Source organism: Culex quinquefasciatus, chromosome 2, assembly GCF_015732765.1.
Source record: "Culex quinquefasciatus strain JHB chromosome 2, VPISU_Cqui_1.0_pri_paternal, whole genome shotgun sequence".
Classification (NCBI taxonomy): Eukaryota; Metazoa; Arthropoda; class Insecta; order Diptera; family Culicidae; genus Culex; species Culex quinquefasciatus.
This window is the reverse complement of record NC_051862.1, coordinates 25,072,352-25,093,608: the sequence shown is the minus strand read 5'-3', so window position 1 is coordinate 25,093,608 and position 21,257 is coordinate 25,072,352. Positions and strand designations below refer to the sequence as shown.

At 34.3% G+C, this 21,257-nt stretch overlaps 2 protein-coding genes across 5 annotated transcripts in view; one reads left to right on the top strand and one right to left on the bottom strand.

Annotated features, from left to right (window-relative positions):
- Window positions 1–21,257, bottom strand: part of LOC6053615 (D-beta-hydroxybutyrate dehydrogenase, mitochondrial) — a 127,989-nt gene that overhangs the window by 84,695 nt on the left and 22,037 nt on the right. The window lies entirely within an intron of this gene.
- LOC6046620 (elongation of very long chain fatty acids protein) overlaps window positions 1–21,257 on the top strand; it is a 73,555-nt gene that overhangs the window by 49,852 nt on the left and 2,446 nt on the right. The window contains exons 1-5 of one of the 2 annotated variants that reach the window (XM_038258360.1): window positions 11,091–11,203; window positions 17,384–17,543; window positions 17,612–17,802; window positions 17,874–17,954; window positions 18,035–18,197. In XM_038258360.1, the coding sequence (XP_038114288.1) occupies window positions 17,477–17,543; window positions 17,612–17,802; window positions 17,874–17,954; window positions 18,035–18,197 (502 nt within the window). In that variant the 5' untranslated portion in view covers window positions 11,091–11,203; window positions 17,384–17,476. Of the gene's footprint in view, window positions 1–11,090; window positions 11,204–17,383; window positions 17,544–17,611; window positions 17,803–17,873; window positions 17,955–18,034; window positions 18,198–21,257 lie in introns of those variants that run through there. The other variant, XM_038258359.1, reaches the window with a different exon arrangement.

The following is a 21,257-nucleotide window of genomic DNA, read 5'->3' as shown; positions in this document are numbered from 1 at the left end:
ATTGCTCAGATTTTTTGAATATTATTTTATCATACAAGTCCCTTTTTCTCTTTTTTTAGATTTTTTTTTTATTTTAGATAAAACATTATCTTTACGTTCCTTCGGATGGGACACGCAAAAAAATCCAATTTTTTGATTATTAGGCCGTTGCAAATATTTTTCAAAGTTTATGTCCCTCGTCTCTGTCCAAAGTCGAAGGGGGGGGGGGGCAAAAAAAAAAATAAAAATTTAAATAACAAGCCTAAGTTTCAACATTTGGATGAAAAAAGTGGTTTAAAATACTTTTTACAGGCTTACAGTTGCTTTCCAATCATTAGTTTTGAAAATATCAAGGCATTGACGGAATTTTTTTCCCAAAAAAAAAATAATTGTGGGACTGTACATTGGTATTTCATGACAATTTTAAATGTTTTCAAAGGAGTTCAAACATGCTAAATATGATTATAAATGCGAGAAAATGCATTTTAACTGGTTTTCAGTTGGTTAAACATTAATTTTCATTAAAATTTTGAAGTTTTTCGAAAAAAAATTTTTTTTGGCCCCTGATTTTTCAGGCCAACTTTGAAGGGAGGGGGGGGGGCGACATAAACTTTGAAAAATATTTGCAATGGCCTTACTAAGTTTCGAAATATCTAAAAAAAACTTAGCTGCACCAAATATTTTTGAAAAAAAAAAATCTTTGTCCCAACAAAATTTCTAAATCATTTAAAGATGCAGAATCATATTTAAGAACATTTTTTTGAATTTCACCATTTTTCAGTTAGGGCGTTGAGAATAATTGTTTACGTTTCGCTAAAAAATAAGGTACCCATTTTTTATCTAATATCATCCCATTTTCAATGAAGTTAATTTACCTGAAAACAATTAAAATACATTTTTCTGCATCGGTATTCATTTTGAGCATGATTGCTAAAAATATTCGACTTTTTGGAAACAAATTTCTTCAAGACAACTGTCATGGTCAGAGAAATGTTTAAACCATGACAAGTTTTTTTTCCCTTCACTGTTTAAATTTTGGGGAACACGTAAATTTGTCCTAATTTTTAAACTTTCAGCTAATTTGATAACAAAAAAGCTATCGGATAAACAATTCAAAAATCATTGAAATACTTTGTTTAGAGCCAAATCAAGACTAACATTTCAAAAGGACGTAATATTGAATGTTTGGCCCTTTTGAAATGTTTGTCTTGAACATAAAAAAAAAACAAAAATATTGTTTTTGGAAAGATTGTTAAATTTTACAAATGTTTCAAATATTAGTAGCGGAGATATCAACGTTAGAAAATGGTGAGTTGTTTGGATGAGACTTAGAAAACATCAATTTTCCTGTTTTTAAATCTTCGCTTGCCAATATCTCAGCAATTAAGGGTCGTATCAACAAAATTAAAAAAAACAAAACATAGAGAATTTTAATCTAGAGAATTCATTTTTTTTCCAGGATATTTTTTTCATGGCTGGGCAAACATGGGTACTTATTTAAAAAAAATGAATAACTGCGATTATATTCATAAAAAAAATCACTTTGAAATGGCTATAACTTGAAAACGGTGCACTTTATTAAAATTTCACTAATGTACTTTTGATTGCATATTCGATTTTACATCAAAAAATGCATATTCTGCAAATTTCTGTCAAAAAAATAGTGTTTTTTTGCAAATCAAGTTTCAGTGTTAAAAGTGAAATTAAAAATCACAAAATTATTTATCATATATCATTTTTTTTTCAGTGTAGTCCTTGTCCATACCTACAACTTTGCTGAAGACACCAAATTGATCAAAAAATTCCTTCAAATGGTACTATTTTTTGAATTTTCATACATCATTTTCGTATGGACAGCTGCCGAATTTGCATGGAAAATTATATGGACAAAACTAATGATGCAAAATGGCTTCTTTGGGCATACCAAAGGCACCAAAAAAGTTCCAGCCGGATAAAAAATGCAAAAAATCGAATGAACGAAATCTCACACCCAAAGTTAAAGATCGAGTGGATAGTCCTCCCGAAAAGAAACGTGAGGAAAGTACTATTTTACGAGAGTATAGACCTCTCGTGTGTTCATTCGTTCATTGAAACAGTTCATCCTATTGAGTGGCTTATATGGACAAATGATCGCCACTCGGTGACCGTACCTTGGTGGCCCATACGGCAAAGGCACGGTTCAATATGCCAAAGGTCTTGGGTTTGAGTCTCGGTACCAGTACTTTTTTGACAGATGAACTTTTTTTTTAAATGAACCCATGAGTAAAGTACTCTCGGTAATTTCGGAATTTATCCTCTCCGTCCGCACACAGTACCATTTTACTACCGAACCGTGCTCATTATCCTCTCGTATGCCGATGCCCAGTTCTGGGTGCAGAGACGAGATTTTCTTTTGTTGTCAAACAAACCAAGTTCACATCTGAATCAAAACTGGAAAACAGTTCAACTCTGTTGATTTTTTTACGCCATGGTGATCAAGCGGCCATAAGTTCCTGTAAGTGGAAGTGAAGGCCATACGGAAACTATTGATACAATTTTCAATGTCAAAAATAAAACCATCGTTAAGTTTTTAGATATTTCTCAAAAAATATTTTGATGGTTTCGTTACTGTCTTGCATTTTTTATAAATATTACAATGATGAGGAATACTGCAAAACAATATTTTTTGAGAAACCGATGATTCGACCACCTCATAACTTCATCCAGCAACCCTTAAGCTTCACGCCCCCCCTTTAAACGCGAACTGGTGCGACCTTGCCAAAGTGTGACATGCTTCATCTCCGGACGGAATTATGGTTGGGTTGAACTTTTGCCGAGGTGGAAGAGTCGTCGTCCATATCCAGCCAGCGCACGCTGTTGATAAATCGCTCCCCGACTACCATTTAACGAGGAGGTGATAACTTGAAAAATGGTCGCGGCGCCCAAGCCGAGACGAAGGGAAAAGGTCGTCCGTGATCGTGAATCTTTGTTTGCTGGGAAGCGTTGAAGATTAAGTATTAAGTACGGCGATCGGATTATGGATCGATAATGTTGAAGTCGTTTCTTTTGATGACGTTACTTTAATAAACTCAATTACAATTTAATTTTCTTGACAAACCACAACCATCCAACTCTGCGACAATGTCACTGATTCGTGTCTCCGACCTCCGCCTCGTTCCACTCAACGGTCCAAAACCATTTCTTCATAACGATCCGCTAATGTTACCTTTTCATGTCATATTCATGAGGACCTTCCGGAAGGCGACCTTCACCACTCGCAACGGTTCGCTGAGATTTGTTTTTCAAAAGCAAAAAAAAAACGCATTTTCCCTCAAAGATCACCCACCAAAAAAACAAACTTGCACAACCGTCAACGATCACCGTTTTGCGTCAAACGTCGAATTTTTCCGTGGGGTCTCCACCGAATCTGGGTAACCTCGGGTCCACGACAGACTCTAGGACACGCGATGTCGACGACTTTGGCGCAACGCAACGGCGACGGCGACGACCTGCTAACCTGCTGCTGCACCAAACACGCGCTATCAACCGTAAACGGGCAGGCCGAAAGAGCTCGAAATTGGACTATCGAACTCGAAACGTTTGGAGACATCGACTTAACCCTGGGATGATTTGATCAAACACAGTTACACTCGTTTATTTTAATCTTATTATTGTCATATTTAAGTCAGTTTTTCTCGCCAATACGACCAAATTTGAATTTTGAACGGTTGAAAATTGTATGATTTTGCTAAATATTTTGATTTATTTTTAACCTTCCTATGGTATTGGGGTCCTTTTCGGCCTTTTTAAAAATTAAATTTGCAATAACTTTTGCCATATACATGCTAGAGCCTTGAAATTTTCTGACATTAAATTTATAGTATAAATACACATTTCACAAAACAAATAAACCTTGGACGACCCCTAGGGGAGTCCCAAGTAGCACTCATTACTTGTCGTCTGTTGAATAATAGTTAGACAGTTGTTTTTGATCAACATACGAGAAAAAATTTCAACGTTAGTTAAATAACAGTTTGTTTCACTTCTTGTATCTCTTGAGATTTGTGCCACACAAGTGTTAAAACACAGTCAACTCTACTCTTTTCCAACTTTAACACACAACATAGAGATTATTATGCACTCGCTCCTAACTCCATCCAATTTGCTGATTTTCACTATTTAAACAATTTATTTTGGAAGAATTTTGATAGAAACTTGCTTGCTCACTTCGTATTGAGCTATTTATCACTATATTTCACTTGAAAATACTTTTTACTTGATTTGCCAAGATGCTGTTCCCTCATCTGCAATGTTTTACTCGAAAACAGTTTGTTGAATAAAAACAATATTGCACTGTTTGTTTCACTGCTTATCTAACATTGTCATGTGATGGCATCTTCTAAAAAATGGGCGTGGCCAACCCTTCTATAAATAACCTTAGGTTTTCTCACTTTGTTACACAAATGTTATCGGAAAATAGATTATATAACTGATGTTCAACATACATATTCAACTTGACATTGCGTGTTGTTAGGTGGTGTAAATTTGTACATGAGAAATTTAGAGTTTCAAAAATGTTTATTTGTTGAAGATTGCAATAGTTTTGATTGCTGATTGATTAATTTGTAAACTTTTCGCTGGTAAAAGCTACAAAAATTATCAGCTTATAGAGTTCATGATAGAGAAAACAACAAATCAAAACCATACCGATTTTCAATATTACTCCGTGGTACGGTAATCGAAATGACAGTTGAAACGGTTTGTTATAACAAAGTTATATAGGGGAACAGCATCTAATTCCAGCGTGCCTCTAATGTTGGCAGGTCAGAACTTTGACATGCAATTAAAGCTAATTAAAAGCGTTTTCAACTGAAATCGAGTGATAAATAGCTCAATAAGAAGTGAGCAAGCAAGTTTCTACCAAAAGTTTTGCAAAATTAGTTGTTTAAATAGTGAAAATCAGCAAATTGGATGGAGTTAGGAGCGAGAGCTTAACCTGCCAAAGATACGAGAATTTCCCCTAGGGGAGTTGAGCAGTTCTCTAGGATTTCGGTCATTCGATTTTTTTTGTATTTTTTAATCCGACTGAAACTTTTTTGGTGCCTTCGGTATGCCCAAAGAAGCCATTTTGCATCATTAGTTTGTCCATATAATTTTCCATACAAATTCGGCAGCTGTCCATACAAAAATGATGTATGAAAATTCAAAAATCAGTATCTTTTGAAGGAATTTTTTGATCGATTTGGTGTCTTCGGCAAAGTTGTAGGTATGGATACGGACTACACTGGAAAAAAATAATACACGGTAAAAATTGGTGATTTTTATTTAACTTTATCACTAAAACTTGATTTACAAAAACACTATTTTTTTTTTTTTATTTTTGATATGTTTTAGAAGGCATAAAATGCCAACTTTTCAGAAATTTCAGGTTGTGCAAAATCACTGACCGAGTTATGAATTTTTAATCAATACTGATTTTTCAAAAATCGAAATTTTGGTCGTAAAAATTTTCAACTTCATTTTCGATGTAAAATCAAATTTGCAATCAAAAGTACTTTACTGAAATTTTGATAAAGTGCACCGTTTTCAAGTTATAGCCATATTTAAGTGACTTTTTGAAAATAGTCGCAGTTTTCATTTTTAAATTAGTGCACATGTTTGCCCAGTTTTGAAAAAATATTTTGAAAAGCTGAGAAAATTCTCTATATTTTGCTTATTCGGACTATGTTGATACGACCTTTAGTTGCTGAGATATTGCAATGCAAAGGTTTAAAAACAGGAAAATTGATGTTTTCTAAGTTTCACCCAAACAACCCACCATTTTCTATCGTCCATATCTCAGCAACTAATGGTCCGATTTTCAATGTTAATATATGAAACATTTGTGAAATTTTCCGATCTCTTCGAAAAAAATATTTTTGGAATTTTCAAATCAAGACTAACATTTCACAAAGGCCAAACATTCAATATTACGCCCTTTTAAAATGTTTGTCTTGATTTGAAAATTCCAAAAATATTTTTTCGAAAAGATCGGAAAATTTCACAATTGTTTCATATATTAACATTGAAAATCGGACCATTAGTTGCTGAGATATTGACGATAGAAAATGGTGGGTTGTTTGGGTGAAACTTAGAAAACATCAATTTTCCTGTTTTTAAACCTTTGCATTGCAATATCTCAGCAACTAAAGGTCGTATCAACATAGTCCGAATAAGCAAAATATAGAGAATTTTCTCAGCTTTTCAAAAATATTTTTTTCAAAACTGGGCAAACATGTGCACTAATTTAAAAAAAATGAAAAACTGCGACTATTTTCAAAAAAGTCACTTAAATATGGCTATAACTTGAAAACGGTGCACTTTATCAAAATTTCAGTAAAGTACTTTTTGATTGCAAATTTGATTTTACATCGAAAAATGAAGTTGAAAAATTTTACGACCAAAATTTCGATTTTTGAAAAATCAGTATTGATTAAAAATTCATAACTCGGTCAGTGATTTTTGCACAACCTGGAAATTTCTGAAAAGTTGGCATTTTATGTCTTCTAAAACATATCAAAAATAAAAAAATTAAAAATAGTGTTTTTTGTAAATCAAGTTTTAGTGATAAAAGTTAAATAAAAAATCACCAAATTTTTTTACCGTGTATTATTTTTTCCAGTGTAGTCCGTATCCATACCTACAACTTTGCCGAAGACACCAAATCGATCAAAAATTCCTTCAAAAGATACAGATTTTGAATTTTCATACATCATTTTTGTATGGACAGCTGCCGAATTTGTATGGAAAATTATATGGACAAACTAATGATGCAAAATGGCTTCTTTGGGCATACCGAAGGCACCAAAAAAGTTTCAGCCGGATTAAAAAATACAAAAATTAAAATTGAAGAAAAAAGACCGATTTCGTAGAGAATTGCTCAGTTATAAAAACTGATTTGAAACAAACTTATATAACTTCAATCCCAATGACAGCCTTCGTTGGAGTTAAGTTCTTTAGCTAACAAAACAGACAGCAGCCTTCTTATTGACGCTTGGGCCAGCTTGTTTACTATGAAGCCCCGTGGAGAGATGTGGAAGCGCGCCTGGACCTGCCGTGGAGATAACAACAAATCGTCGAAGTCATCGGATCGAATCTTGGGACAGAGGAAGTTCATCAAAAAAGGAAAATCTAAAAGTTCGCCATGCAGTGAATTTCACACTAATCACATGCGCGCCATGATTGTTTTTCTTTTTTTTTTAAATTCAATTTTGAATTATTTTAAATGAATCTTGCAGAAACAAGCGTACTTTTTTATTAGCTTCGTCGTTGATTGAAATTCTAATAAGAAACGTTTGTTTACATGTAAGTTAGTCGACGGTTAGATAGCTGTTTTCAATCTAACTTTCCTTTCCAGTGTGCGCTTTGATTTGACAGCACAGCCGTAAACCACGCCCCCTTTTTTTCGTTGAATCTCTTGTTAGATGGCACAGTGTTGTCAAATACATTTGTACAACTTACTCTGATAACTTGCATCTTTTTCTGGCAAGTTATACAACCAAAAAAAGTGCGCTTTTTCCAGTTCACAGGAGTTGTAGAACAAGTTGTGGTAACGAGGCGGATTGATTATAGAACCAGTTAGGAAATACGTTTATCTGACAAAGTGTGTTGCTTGGGGTGACATTGGCAAAGTCACATCAAACAAGTGAAAGTTCCAATCCATAAATTTTCTAAAATTTTAAAAGTTTTTCCTTCAAATGCTTTTTTGTTTTTTTTTTATCTTCTGTTGATTTTTTTTTTTTTTTTGCAACATTATTCTTTTTGCATTTATGGAGCAAGGCATGTAACCTTCTCATCTTTTCAAAATTTACTGACATGTAATACAATTATAATTCCCAGTGAGCTAATAGCTCTTTTAAGGGAATGTGTATTTCTACCACCTTATATAATTACTTTTTGCCTATCTAATTTTTTCACGTTTCACGTCACTTTTCAATTTTTTGCATGTTTTTGCCTTTCTTACTAAAGAAAGGTATAGGTTTTACTTTAAGCCAGGACGTCATTTCCAGCTTCGTAAATATGTCGATTCAGCATGAATTTTAAACCGAAAAATCGCTAAAAAATCATACTGCATCGATTTTCGACGCTCTATCGATTCACCTTGACAGAACTCGTCTATCTCGAACCCTCGAATTTTGAGAAAATAAATTCCGTGGAGGTCGAGTGATGTTCGTATGTGGTAAAATTTTGCAAAATTTTGTGTCGCGCCGTTCTCAGCTCCCATAAATCCGATTTCAATTCTCCTAAATGCAGATGAAAGCTAGTGTGCTGAACCTGGGCGAGTTGCCGCGCAAATTTCGAAATATCCATCTGTTTTCGGATGTGTCTAGACTTTTCCAGAAAATACACAGTTTTCAAATGAAAATATGGTCAAAATTTTTCATTTTCATACCTTTTATTTATCTCAAAATTGCATTTTCGAGCCCTACAACCTCCCAAATTTTCATCCAGATTCATAATATGGTTCTGGAGTTAGAGCCGTTTGATTGACCTACCATAAGAGACAAAATCCCTAAAAAAGGTAAAACCCACCTGGTGACCTTCGCCAACATTTTTCATTTCTGATTTTATTCGAAATTTCTTGCTACATTCATAGTACAGACCATGAGTTAGCATCTGAAACAAATTCGACATCGATCGGCAATCCCGATCAATTTTAGAACGATTTACTTTTGCCTTTCTTACTAAAGAAAGGTATAGGTTTTACTTTAAGCCAGGACGTCATTTCCAGCTTCGTAAATATGTCGATTCAGCATGAATTTTAAACCGAAAAATCGCTAAAAATCACACTGCATCGATTTTCGACGCTTCGTCGCCAAGTCGACAAGTTGTCAAGTTGAGCTTCGAATACTGGCGCGAGAATGCTGGCGCATATGTTTTGGCTCGGCTTATACTCGTTCGTAGTAGCTTGTCTACCGATGTTTCCTTCAACATGTCAGATATCGTAGCTTTTCGGTTTCTTTTGCTCTGTCCGTTTTTGCATAACTGTCCAATGTTTATGCAAAAACTTTTTTGACATAGGACATTCATCCGGGTACAATCAATTTGTTTCCCGTGTGCTCCTAAAATCGCCTTTAAGTAGGCTTCATTTGTCGTGTCGTTTTATTAAACAGAGTTCATTGGATTCCAATAGGAGCTTTCGAAGCTTCTAAGCTTTAAATCGTTTTCAAAGTTTTCAATGCTCGCGACGCCAATGGCTATCTACCTAAGGTATTGCGATTGAGTGTGTAGTGGTGCGGTTGTAAAAATATCTATCTCTGACTCTCTCACTTTCGTAGACGCTGAATGGCAAGCTTCCCACTGTGCGGTTAACTCGGTTTTGCTTTACGCCTGCTTTGTTCGGTTTTGGGCTCGTACCAAAACTAGAAAACCAAAACCGCGATGTGTGTCGTCACTTGCGCATTGGAAGCTAAGAATTTGTACGATTAAAAATATTCGATAGGTGAAAATTGCATTTTCAATTTCTTTTAGAAAACACATCATTAATAATACCTTGCTTTCATCATAAGATTTTTTGTATCAAGTCGATGTTGTGAATTGAGAGATGTTATATTCTTTAGTAAGAAAGGCTCTATCTCACCCCTGGTGGGATTAAATCGGGTTTTCACATTTTCTGCTATAGAATGGCACCATCATCATTTAAATTGCAAAAAATGCGTAGAGGCATAGTCTGGGACACTAGAAAAATTACTGCATACTTCTTTTTACTGAAAATATAGGAAATGTTAGTAAAAAATACAGCCAAAGTTGACCCCTAAAAAAATACATTTTTAAAAACATTGGCAAAGTCACATAAAACAAGTAAAACTTCCAACCCTGAAATTTTCTAAAATTTTAAGAGTTCTTATTTCAAATGCTTTTTAAAGATCAAAAATTGGTTGAAAAATGGATTTTTGGCGATTTTTTAAATCGTAGCCCATCTAAAGAAGGGGTTGGATTGTAGAGGGTTAAATCAACTCAAACATGCTGAAAACGATTCTAAACGCAGGGGTACGCATATTAAATTGATATCAACTGAATGCACTTAAATTTCCATTCAAATTTTGAAGTTTTTTGAACAAATATTTTTTTCTTCCCTGATTTTTCAGGACAACTTTAAATGGTGTGGAGGGGGAGGAAGGGGGGGCCAAAAACTTTAAATCAAGCTTCCCATGCGCCAGTTTTGGTTTTCTGGCACTCACCCATGGCATGAACACAGCGTGCCGTGGTACGTGTCGTGGTATTGAACCCGTTTTGTACCGCCAGCGCGTACCACGGCACGTACCTCGGCTCGTAACGAGTGAAGCACCTTGGCTCATATACCGGGTTCATGCCATGGGTGAGTGCCAGACACAAAACCGACGCGGCAAACCGAGAGTGTCGTGGTGCGCTGGTACGATGAACCAAAATACCCTCGGTTCGTGTGAGTCGGGTACGGGTGTAAACCGAACAAAGCAGGCGCAAAGCAAACCCGAGGTACAGTTGAACCGCGTGTACCGCACGGTGCAGGGAAGCTTGCTTTAAATAAAATTTGTACCAGCCTTATCCTTAAAAAAGATAAGACATAGTTTTCATTATTCAGAACAGTCCTCCTACAACTTTGCCGAAAACATTGAATCGATCAGAAAATCCCTTCTGAAGATATAGATTTTTTCTTTTCAAACAAGAAATGCAGGAAAAAGTTACATCAAAATGAAAAAAAAAGTTTAAAATTTGCTTTAAAATAAATTGCCGAATGAATAATTTTTATAAGAGATGTTCAAAAATCTCCGAAAAACAGCAAATCAAAGTTAAATTTTAACGGAAGTTCGTAGCGATAAAATCGTTCAAAATAAATCGTTAATAAAACAATTAAATCACCGGTGGAGAGTTAAGTGACTTTGTGAACTCCAGCGACTAACGCGACATCACCCTACCCACCTGGTGGTGGTGGAGAAGGGGGGGGGGTGGTGACGATGTCGCTTAAGGTATTTCTTTGCCGGGGAAGCCGAAAATCAAAAAAAAAGAAAGACAAGAGGAAGAAAAGGAAGGCCTGCTGCTCAGCTGTTGGTTGATTTCGTTAGTTGGTTGCAAGACGGAGTCTGAGGTTTTGGTGGACGTTTTTCCAGTCAGTTCGAGTTTGGGTTTGGACGGCGCGAGACGCGAAGGTGTTCGGTTCGAGTTTAAACGCGCGTGCGCGCAACACACACACATACACACACGATACGCGAAAGAACTTGAAGCTTAAGTAAGTTCTACCGGAAGGGTCGTGTTGGAGGGGGGGTTGAGTTGGTTCGGGGGATATTCTAGTGTGATTTGCTGGAAATGGGGAAAGTGCGTGAAATGTGCCAGAACTGTTTTTTTTTGTGTATTTTGTAGGATTTTACTCCTATAATATTTCATAAGCCGTGTCAGTGAGGATCTTAAGGCTCGCTCTAAATTTTTAAACGAGTGTTGCAGGAAACAAAGAAGAAGGAACAAAATGTGATTAAAACTGAGTTTTCAAAACGACCTCCTGGATTGCTTAATAAGAGACTCAAATCACAAAAAAATGCATCATAACATCTGTGTATGCTGCAGATCTGTTGCCAATAGTGCAAATACTTCTGTATCGTCAGAAGACAACGTGCTCTTCAGTTAAAACGAGACTTCATTGCTATCGTTGTGGATTTGCAGTACAAGAATTCCAGTGAATTTTGTGAAATCGTTTTGTGTTGAGAAAAAACTCAAAATTGCGGTGATATTGATAGTCCGGGATGAATATCATGAATATCATGAGCATAACAATAAAAAAGAAAAAGTTTGAGTATCTTTAAAATCTTTCTAAATGAAAGTGGATAAAACCTAAAAATTAAAATTAAACCTAAAAATTAAAATTAAAATTATCCAGCTAACCTTGATAAAATCTTTTCAAATATTGCAACTTGTTGTAAAGGTCAAGCAATAATATTCAGAATTCTTTTAAAATCAAGCATTGTTTCAAAAACAATGCATAATCTTTTATTTTATCTTCCTCAAAGTGGGAAATTACCTTACATAATTTGACAAATTTTTAAACTATCGAAGCAAAAGAATTAAAAATCGCAGCAAAAGTTTTTCAAAGGTTTACAAAATTGTTAAAAGCCAAAAGACTCATTTAGAATCAGTGCATCTTTTCAATAAATCTATGCAAAATTTGTAGTGATGCTTGATAACTAAAAAATGTTGCATTTTAATTATATTTTATTTTTATCTGATTTTGTTTATTCGGCTCATACTTTTAAGGCACTTTCCCTGAGCCCAAAGAATCCTTTTTGTGTCATTGGTTCACCTATACAAGTTTCCAAACAATTTTGGCAGCTGTCCTTAAATATTCGAAAATCTGTAACATTTGAAGGAATTTCTGATCGATTTGGAGTTTTCGGCAAATTTTTACGTGACAAAACCTCACAACTTTTGAGCTACAGTACAGTACTGCCAAAAATGATGCCACCAAGTGATAACTATTTGAAAAAATGGGATTTAAAAAAGAAATCGCATCAAAAATAATATGAGTTGGATTTCTTTTATTAATGTGCCAATGAGTGACCATATCTAAAATTATTTTTTAGTAAAAAGTAAAATAAATCTTTCCCAGTTCCTGAGGGGAACACCCTTAAAGAGTATCGGGGCCGGCATTTACAAAGCGGATTCAGTGGCAATTTCATTCTCATCTTAATATCAACATTCCATAGGTCGCCACCCCAAGGTGTCGTGATTATTATTTTTTAAGGGTTTAATTTTGTTTGATTCCATCTAATAAACATTGCATTTTTGGCGTCTGGTTGCTATGATCAAAAAAGTCCAAAAAATATAAAAGAAAAACAAATTTTAGGATAATGTTTTTTTGTGTGAAAAAAACCCTTTCTGAATAGTCCTCATCGAAGAACCAAATTGATCGGTAAATTCCTTCTTAAGCAACAAATTTTCGATTATTTACGTACCATTTTCGTTTGGACAGCTGCCAACATTGCACAGTGGTCCAGATCGCAAATTTAAGTGGAAAATGGATTTTCCGAAAAATGGTGACGTTTTGGAGCTTTGGTGACTTCAGAAGAGTTGTTGCAAATGGAAAGGGACAACTTTTGGTTTTGTTAAAAATTAGGGTGGTTCACTATTTGGGGTGATTTTGAAAATCTAACTTTTCAGGAATATTTTTGGGTTTTTTTTTGTCTTCTAAAAAGTTGTTGAGCTTGCCAATCCAAGCAACTTTGTCGAAGACACCAAAATTTTATCTCCTAATCTACGCCTTCTACTACCAAATTAATAGAAAGCATCTAAGCAAACCTTCAAAAATCTGTTTTTTGAATGTGGCAATTCAGGTTTGAGTTTTGAGAAAAGTGATGTTTGGGTCACTTTTAGAGCTCTAAAACACAAACAATTTTATTTTTTGACAGGTCAATTTGGACTTAAGGGTCAAAAGTTACAGCCATTTTTGGTACAAAAGATGAAAATTTAAAACTTAAATATCTCGAAAAGGCGCAAGCCAAATTTTAAGCACTAGGTTGCATTTGAAAGAGGAGATTTAGCACCACAAACGCTGAACAAATCCCAGGGGTGTTTTTCCTTAAACTTGAGATATCTTCATTTGAAAAAGTCTAATTTTCAAGAGAAAACCATATGGGACCACCCTAACGAAACTCGAAAATTGTCCAAATATATGTTTTTCCATGTAATTTTGCCCGCTGAACCTGAATCTGCCGTCAGAATTGAGCCAAAGTGTCAACAAATCGATTTATGGCCATATTTTTGGTTTCCATGTAAAATTATCATTTAAACCCAACATATGGCCTAAAATCTATTTGTTGACATTTTGGCTCAATTCTGAGGGCAGATTAAGTTTCAGCGGGCAAAGTTACATGGAAAAACATATATTTGGACAATTTTTGAAATTCGTTAGGGTGGTCCCAAAAGATTTTCCCTTAAAAATTAGCCTTTTTCAAATGAAGATACTTCGAGTTTAAAAAAAAAACAACCCTGGGATTTTTTTTAACGTAAGTGGACCACTGTGGCATTGTATGAGGACTTATAAGGGAAAACTAATGACACCAAATGGCTTCTTTGGTCATAGAGAAAGCTGCTGAAAAGTTTGAGCAAAAAAAAAACAAACAAACAAGATCCATTTCTGAAATACGGGGAGACTTGCTCCAATGAGATTTTCCTTGCATGGAAAAAAAATCCTGGTGGAAATACATCTGCTGACAGATTTTTTTTTTGCGAAAAAAGTAAAATGGTACCCCTTAAAATAAGTAAATCAATAATTGTTTTATTTTTACTTACTCCATGAAAATTGCCCTAGTAACATTTTTATACTTACAGGTTTTATCATGGTTCTGGAAACCTTCATACGGCCTATATGGGCTTTTATGGCCTACTTAAAACCTAAAATGTTATTAAATGATATCCGAACATCAGATTTAAAAAAAAGTTAATTTGTTTTTTCATTGTTGTGCCATATATTGTTTAGTGATTTTTTATTGGTGTTTTTAGGAATTATTGTCCATCAGTCACTGTAAAATATTCGATATTTTCTTCCTGAGAATCGATTTGCTTGTCGATATGAACTATCATTTCAAAAGGGCCATATAAATAGTTTGAAGGCATTAAAAAGTATTGTAAAGATGTTTTTCTAAAGAATAGGTATATGCAAATATTTTATAAAGTTTTTGTCCTTGTCGGTCTAAGGGGTGGCAAAAAATAAAAAAAAATATAATAATTTGATACAAGTCAGAATTTCAATATTTCACATTTGAAAAAAAAAACCGTTGGAAAATGGCTTCAACACCCCTATAGGTAGAGTTCTTTTATTAGGTAACGCAAAATGTGATTTTTACGTAATAAAAGAACGCTCCAATAGTTGATATGCAATAAGCAATTCTATGTTTTTTTTACTTGACTTTTCGAAAACAATACTTTTAAAAATTGTTCTTCGAGATTAACATTTGAAAGGGCCAAATATTCAATATAACGTTCTTTTTAAATGTAAGTTTTGATTTTAAAAATTGATAATATTGTTTCCAGAATGATCGGAAAATTTCACGAATGTTTCATATTTTAACATTAAAAATCGGACCATTAGTTTGGGTGAGACTTAAAAAACTTCAATTTTCCTGTTTCTTTTTCTTTAATCCACTGTATTTCAGCAACCAGAGGTCCAATCTGCAATGTCTCTTAGATAACTTTATAGCAAATTTTCTGAAATTTTTAAAAACAATAGTTTTTGAAATGGTCACTCATGGTCCCTTTTTAAAATCTAAATACTGCATATATTTCGTTAAAATCTAACTTTATCAAAAAATCTGTTAAGTACTTTTCAATTGCAAATTCTATTTTACATTGAAAAAATAAATCAAATTTGTTTACTTATCCAAAAATCTCGAAAATCAAAAAAATACGTATTTTGGAATATTGAGTTTTTGTGAAAAAAAAATTACTAAAAAATCAGCAAATTATTTTTTTCGTGTAGGGGAAGGTGGGGCAAGACGACCATATGGGGCAAGAGGAACAATTGCTCGTACGGAAGTAATTTTTACAATTTTGATTATTTCCAGTATGAGGAATTGTTGCTAGCAATGCAATTAGCTGATTCTACTACCACATAACCGCCAAAACGACGTAAACGCCACGGAGCATAAGATTTAATGATTTTTTTCAAATCCTTTGTTTTCTTATAATATTTGGAAAGTACAAAATAAGGGTTAGGGTTCGTTTCAAGGCTCATTTTATCATAATGAAATTTTTCCTAGATCAGTAGTGTCCCTACTAATGACTTGCACCTATTATAAAGTATGATTTAACTTTTGGTTATTTTTGTTGAGAGCTTTAAAAAAATCTTGTTCAGGTGGGGCAAGTGTACCATATAGATTTTTAGTATGGAAAAAATTCGAATTGCTGCAACAACATATTTTATTGGGAAAGAAATACTTAAAAGTACTTAAAAACTGATAAATAATTGTTAACAAAAAATTTCCAAACAAAATATAGTGATATCATGAAAATTTACTATTTATCATCTCAGTAATATTTTTTTTTGTAAAAACGATAATTTTTTTAGTAAAATATTATTTTTAAATCTAAAAATGAAAGAATAGTTTCAAATACATTGTAATCTGATGTATCTAAATGATAACTGTTCACTTGTTAGCAAATTAGCATGTTGTTTCATGCATTATTCCTCTTGCCCCAACGGGTTGTTCGTCTTGCCCCACTAGTTGAGTAGAATGCACGGAAAATCAAAAATTTTAAAATCTGTTTTTTACAGTCAAAAACTGGATTTTTTAAAAACCTGTTCTATCAAAGACTCAGTCAAGACCTGGAATAAGATGATTATAAAAAAATCCGACGAATTTTTCACGTTTTTAAAGGGTTATAACGAGCATTTCCTTAGCTTGTTACACTTGCCCCACTTTCCCCTACTTATTTTTTTCTCAATAGTCCTCAACAATACCTACAATTTTGCCAAAGACGCCAAATTGAACAGAAAATCCAATCACAAGTTACAGCTGTTTGAATATTTAGTACCATTTTTGTATGGACAGCAGCCAAAATTGTATGGGTGAACCAATGAAGCAAAATATCTTCTTTGGTCATAGGAAAGGACCCCACAAAGTTTGAGTGAAATAAAAAGAAATAGAAAAAAAAATCCCTGTCCAGAAATTTTCAAAAAATGTTAGATTTGACGAAATTTTTTTGCGAAAAATAAACATTTTGCGGCTAAAACACTAAATACACTAAATATTCAACAAAAATCTAAATTAACAAAAATATGCTTAAAATCTGGAGCAACATTGCTCTTGCGGCTTTTCATTACACGCATCCAAATGGGACGAAAGGCCGTAAGAGCAATGTCTTACCGCCTCTTACAAATGTTGCTCCAGAAATTTTTATAAACGCAGGGGAATGTACTTTAAATTTAATTCAGTTGATTGCACTCAAATCACCTATGTAAAAGGAAATTGTTGAGATTTTTTAGCTGCTTGAAAATATTTTCAATTCGATATGGAAGAGGATCATCTAATTTTTTATAATTTAAAAAAAAAGTTACCAAAAATTAACAACTACTTTGAAAGCAGTAAACCTTGAAAAAAAATGCAAAAAAACTATTCGTTAGCCATCATCCCATAGCATATTTTTATATTATTCAGTTTTTTCTGTAAAAAAATCATTCCTTTCTCAAAAAATCAGAGCTTGGCTAAAATAAAATTGTTTGCATTATAGCTGAAAAGAAGCGATTTGGAACTGATGGACAAAGTTTCAAATAAAAAAATACATGACAAAATCGTTTTTTTAACATTGTGAATTGCTTTTTTTAATTGTTTAATTTTTAAAAGATAATTACATTGTTTATTTCATCAGTACAGATCTATTGACCTAAAGCAGTAATTGAGAACCCGTCAATTTTTCATTTCAGATTTTTAAACAAACACACTGCATACGAGTTTTCTACCCTGGGTTCGTCCGTAGATTAGATATTTTTTAAACTTCGCACATAAAATACTTCAAAATGACGGAGGCAGTGGCAGATAGCGGAATTTTCCATCGGATAGCAAAGTTCTTCGTAGAAAATCAGGGTAAACGAAGCTCTTTTGTGTTGTGTAAGAACAGTAATTTAAAAAAAATAAAACGAATCAATCTTCAGATGAGCGAACGACCGGGTGGTTCCTGTCCGGCTCGATGACCCCGCTGATCATCATCCTGGTGACGTACCTCTACTTTTGCCTGTATGCCGGTCCCCGCTACATGGCCAAGCGGAAACCGTTCAAGCTGGAGGGCGTGCTGATCGCGTACAACGCCATCCAGGTGGTGCTCAGTATTTGGCTAGTGTATGAGGTGCGTATTCGGATTATTCGTCTTTATTGGTCAATTAATCGGAGTATCCACCAACTCGTTTATCTCTCCAGGGCATCATGGGTGGATGGAACGGCGTGTACAACTTGCGGTGTCAACCGGTGGACTACTCGCGCGATCCCCTTGCCATGAGGGTAAGTTTTTCTTCTACAGGAAGTGATCCAAACGGACCTAACCTCAAAGTTTTCTTTCCGTTTTCCGCATCAAACGTTAGATGGCCGGTGCCGTGTGGGCGTACTACATCTGCAAGGTCGTCGAGCTGCTCGACACGGTGTTCTTCGTGCTGCGCAAGAAGCAGAACCAGGTCTCGTTCCTGCATCTGTACCACCACACGCTGATGCCGGTCTGCGGCTTCGTCGGCGTCAAGTACTTTGCCGGTAAGTGACCTTCCGCAATGCGCGCTGGTTGACGGACGATGACGGTTCAAGCTGGGTGTTCGTTGATATATAGATCGGCGTTAAACTTTCGTGCTAATTAGTTCGAATTTGAAGGTGTGACATTTTTTTTTGTGAGGAAGTTTTTACAAAAAAGCTAAACAGCTTATTTTTGTTGTCAAACAACGCTCGATGTCCGTTTCCTCGCTAAGCCACTGCTGAATATTCATACCGAACGAAACTGTCCGTACAGTTAGTTCCTAGGTGATGATTATCAAACAAGGTTTAACCAACCAGCGCCAAATATCCGTGGCTTGATTGGACCTTGATCGTGACATTGATGGCACACTGATTCAAATTGTTATGCTCAAACGCCGATGCGTTTCACAGCTTTTTATTCTGTTCCTATATTTGTATAAATTCCGAACAAAGCAAATTTCTCAAGACTCATCATCAATTGACTCACATTTATCACATTACAGCCAAATTCTTCCTGAACACCTGCAGGAATAAAAGCTATTTTGTTTTTCCCTTGGAAACAAACAGCACGTGGCTGATTTTTGGTTGAAAGTAGTTCCAAAATTCTGAAGAATGCCATGATTTCGTAACGTGCTGCTAAAACTGGTTTTTATATTACGTTGATAAAACCTGGGGTCCTCTCGAAGGTAAGAATGGAAAGAAGAAAACAATCAAAATGGGAGCTTTACCGACTGGTTTCCAATGAAAATAAGTCAATTTTTTGGTGTTATTTTATTGGTAATCATATTTTTATTTATTTGATAAAATCTCCTAATTAAGATATTCTTTTAAACTTAATCGTTTGCCTTTTTATATGATTTGAACATTATGGGGAGTTGTGTAATTTTCAAGTTAAAGTATTAAATAAAAAATCGATTTAAATATGTGTTTGCACACGCAAAATGATGAAAATGAAAACTTCTGAGATAGTCCCGAGAGGTTCTTATTTTATCAATCATGATTTTTAAAATATTGAAATGGCATATTCATTTTTATCTTATGTTTATGATTTTATTGTTCTTGGATTCAAGATTTTAACGAAAATTTTGAAACTAAAGTTAAAAACAAAAAATGCATTTTCAATATTGATCGTTGGTCAATCATTGATTTTTGTTTGATTTTCTTTAAATATCCTAAAATTCTATAAACAAGTTAGAAGATCGCAATTTTGGTTGCTGTGATACAGCATTACAAATTAAAAAGTGGCACCAAACATGAAAATGTAATGGTCACAATTCAATTTCAGAAAACAAATTTGGAGTTTTTCTTGACATTTTCAAATGATTTTGTTAAATTAATAATTCTGAGATATTATTTAAAAAAAGAGTTTTCAAACAAATCAACTTGTTTATATTATGCACGTAATGTGTTAGTGGTCAATGTAATCTTTTATCATTTTCTGAAAAAAAATTAAAATTTTTATGACATGAAAAATTTGAAAATTTAAGAAACAATTTATCAGTATATTTATATACTAATAGAAATCAAGTGCTCAAATCAATTATATTAAACTTTTCCACGATGAACATTTTATAATATTTGCAGTTATTTCACAGCTGCTCACAATATTTTATTAACAATATTTTAGAATATTGTCTCAGAAATTTTTTATTTAGAAAAATAAAAAAAAAATGATAAATCAGCAATACTCCATGAAGCATGATTCGAAAAAAAAGTTCTCCGATCGGGCTCAAAATTATTCTGGGCGTTACTTGACCGAAATAATTAGTTCAAATAATTTTTTGAAGGTTTCGAAACCACAGGACCTATGTCTGAACATATTTGTATTGGATTCCTCGGAAAATTTGACATATTTCAAATTGTGGTGAAATTATGTTTTCTTTGGTTCCGAGATCTTCAAAATAGCATGTTAAGTTTTCATTTGACCTTTTTAAATGTTAGTTATTTGAAGCTTTTAACTATTTTTCCTTAAAAACCTATCTAATACTCTTTCGTTTGTGCTCAAGACAGCTAAAATCGGTTAAAATGGGGCGGAGTTATGATTTTTTGGAAAAGGTGGTTATTGCAAAAATCGACGAAAAAGGACATTTTTTGGACCACTCTAACACAGTGTAGGTCACCCTAATGGCCAAACAAAAAAAATATGGGTCTTATTAATTTGGAAGGCCCAGAAAAATTTTGAGCCTGATCGGAGAACTTTTCTTTTTTTTTTTGAAATATCAAGACCAAGATTTAGTCATCCGTTCACCACTTTATTTAAATTTATTTTTATGTGGTAATTTTACCGAAGGTTTACAGTGAGCGAATTGTAACCAAGGGTCCTGATTGCTCAAAATCAACCACTCCATTCGCGAGCACAAATAGCAGGCGACGCGATACTGCCCTGATGAATTCCTACTGTTTGTCACTTTGAAACCATTCGCTCCCGAACACTCTCTATTCTACTCTCCTTCTCTCTCTGATCGGCTCAGTCTCCGAACGGCTCAGGCAGGCCGAACGTCACCGATCACTCTGAACTGAAAACATTTTTTCTCTGATGCGCTGCGTTATACTCATTGATTTGGGTTGCCTAAAATCAATGTTATCAATTAAATTGTGCATTTATTTTAATTTCATAACATTATAGACACCATTCAAAGAAACATCCACCAAGAAAAAAATCAAATTGATGGCAAACTGAGGGCGGGAAAACAAAAAGACTACCGCGCTGGCGTTTTGTGAGAATGGCTCTTCACTGAGCATGGTTGTGTGTGAGTGTCGTCGAGCGTCGGAGTAGGCAAACAATTTCACGATGTATTTGTTCGCTGAGTGAACGGGCCACTCGCTGGCTGCTTGCGAGTATCATTCGCTCATGAATGCTAGCGGGTTAGAATAGGCGACGAATGGATAGGCGATGAGTGAGTGGTTTCTGTTCATTGAACCGAAAATCAGGACCCTTGATTGTAACAATTGAAAAAATAATTGTAACAATTGAAAATTTTGTAAAAAAAAGCATTTTTCTATGCTTTACTTTATAGTATTAAGATAAAAAAAAAAATCTTCAATAATGTTTAAAGTGATTCTTTTTGAACAACACATCAAGCC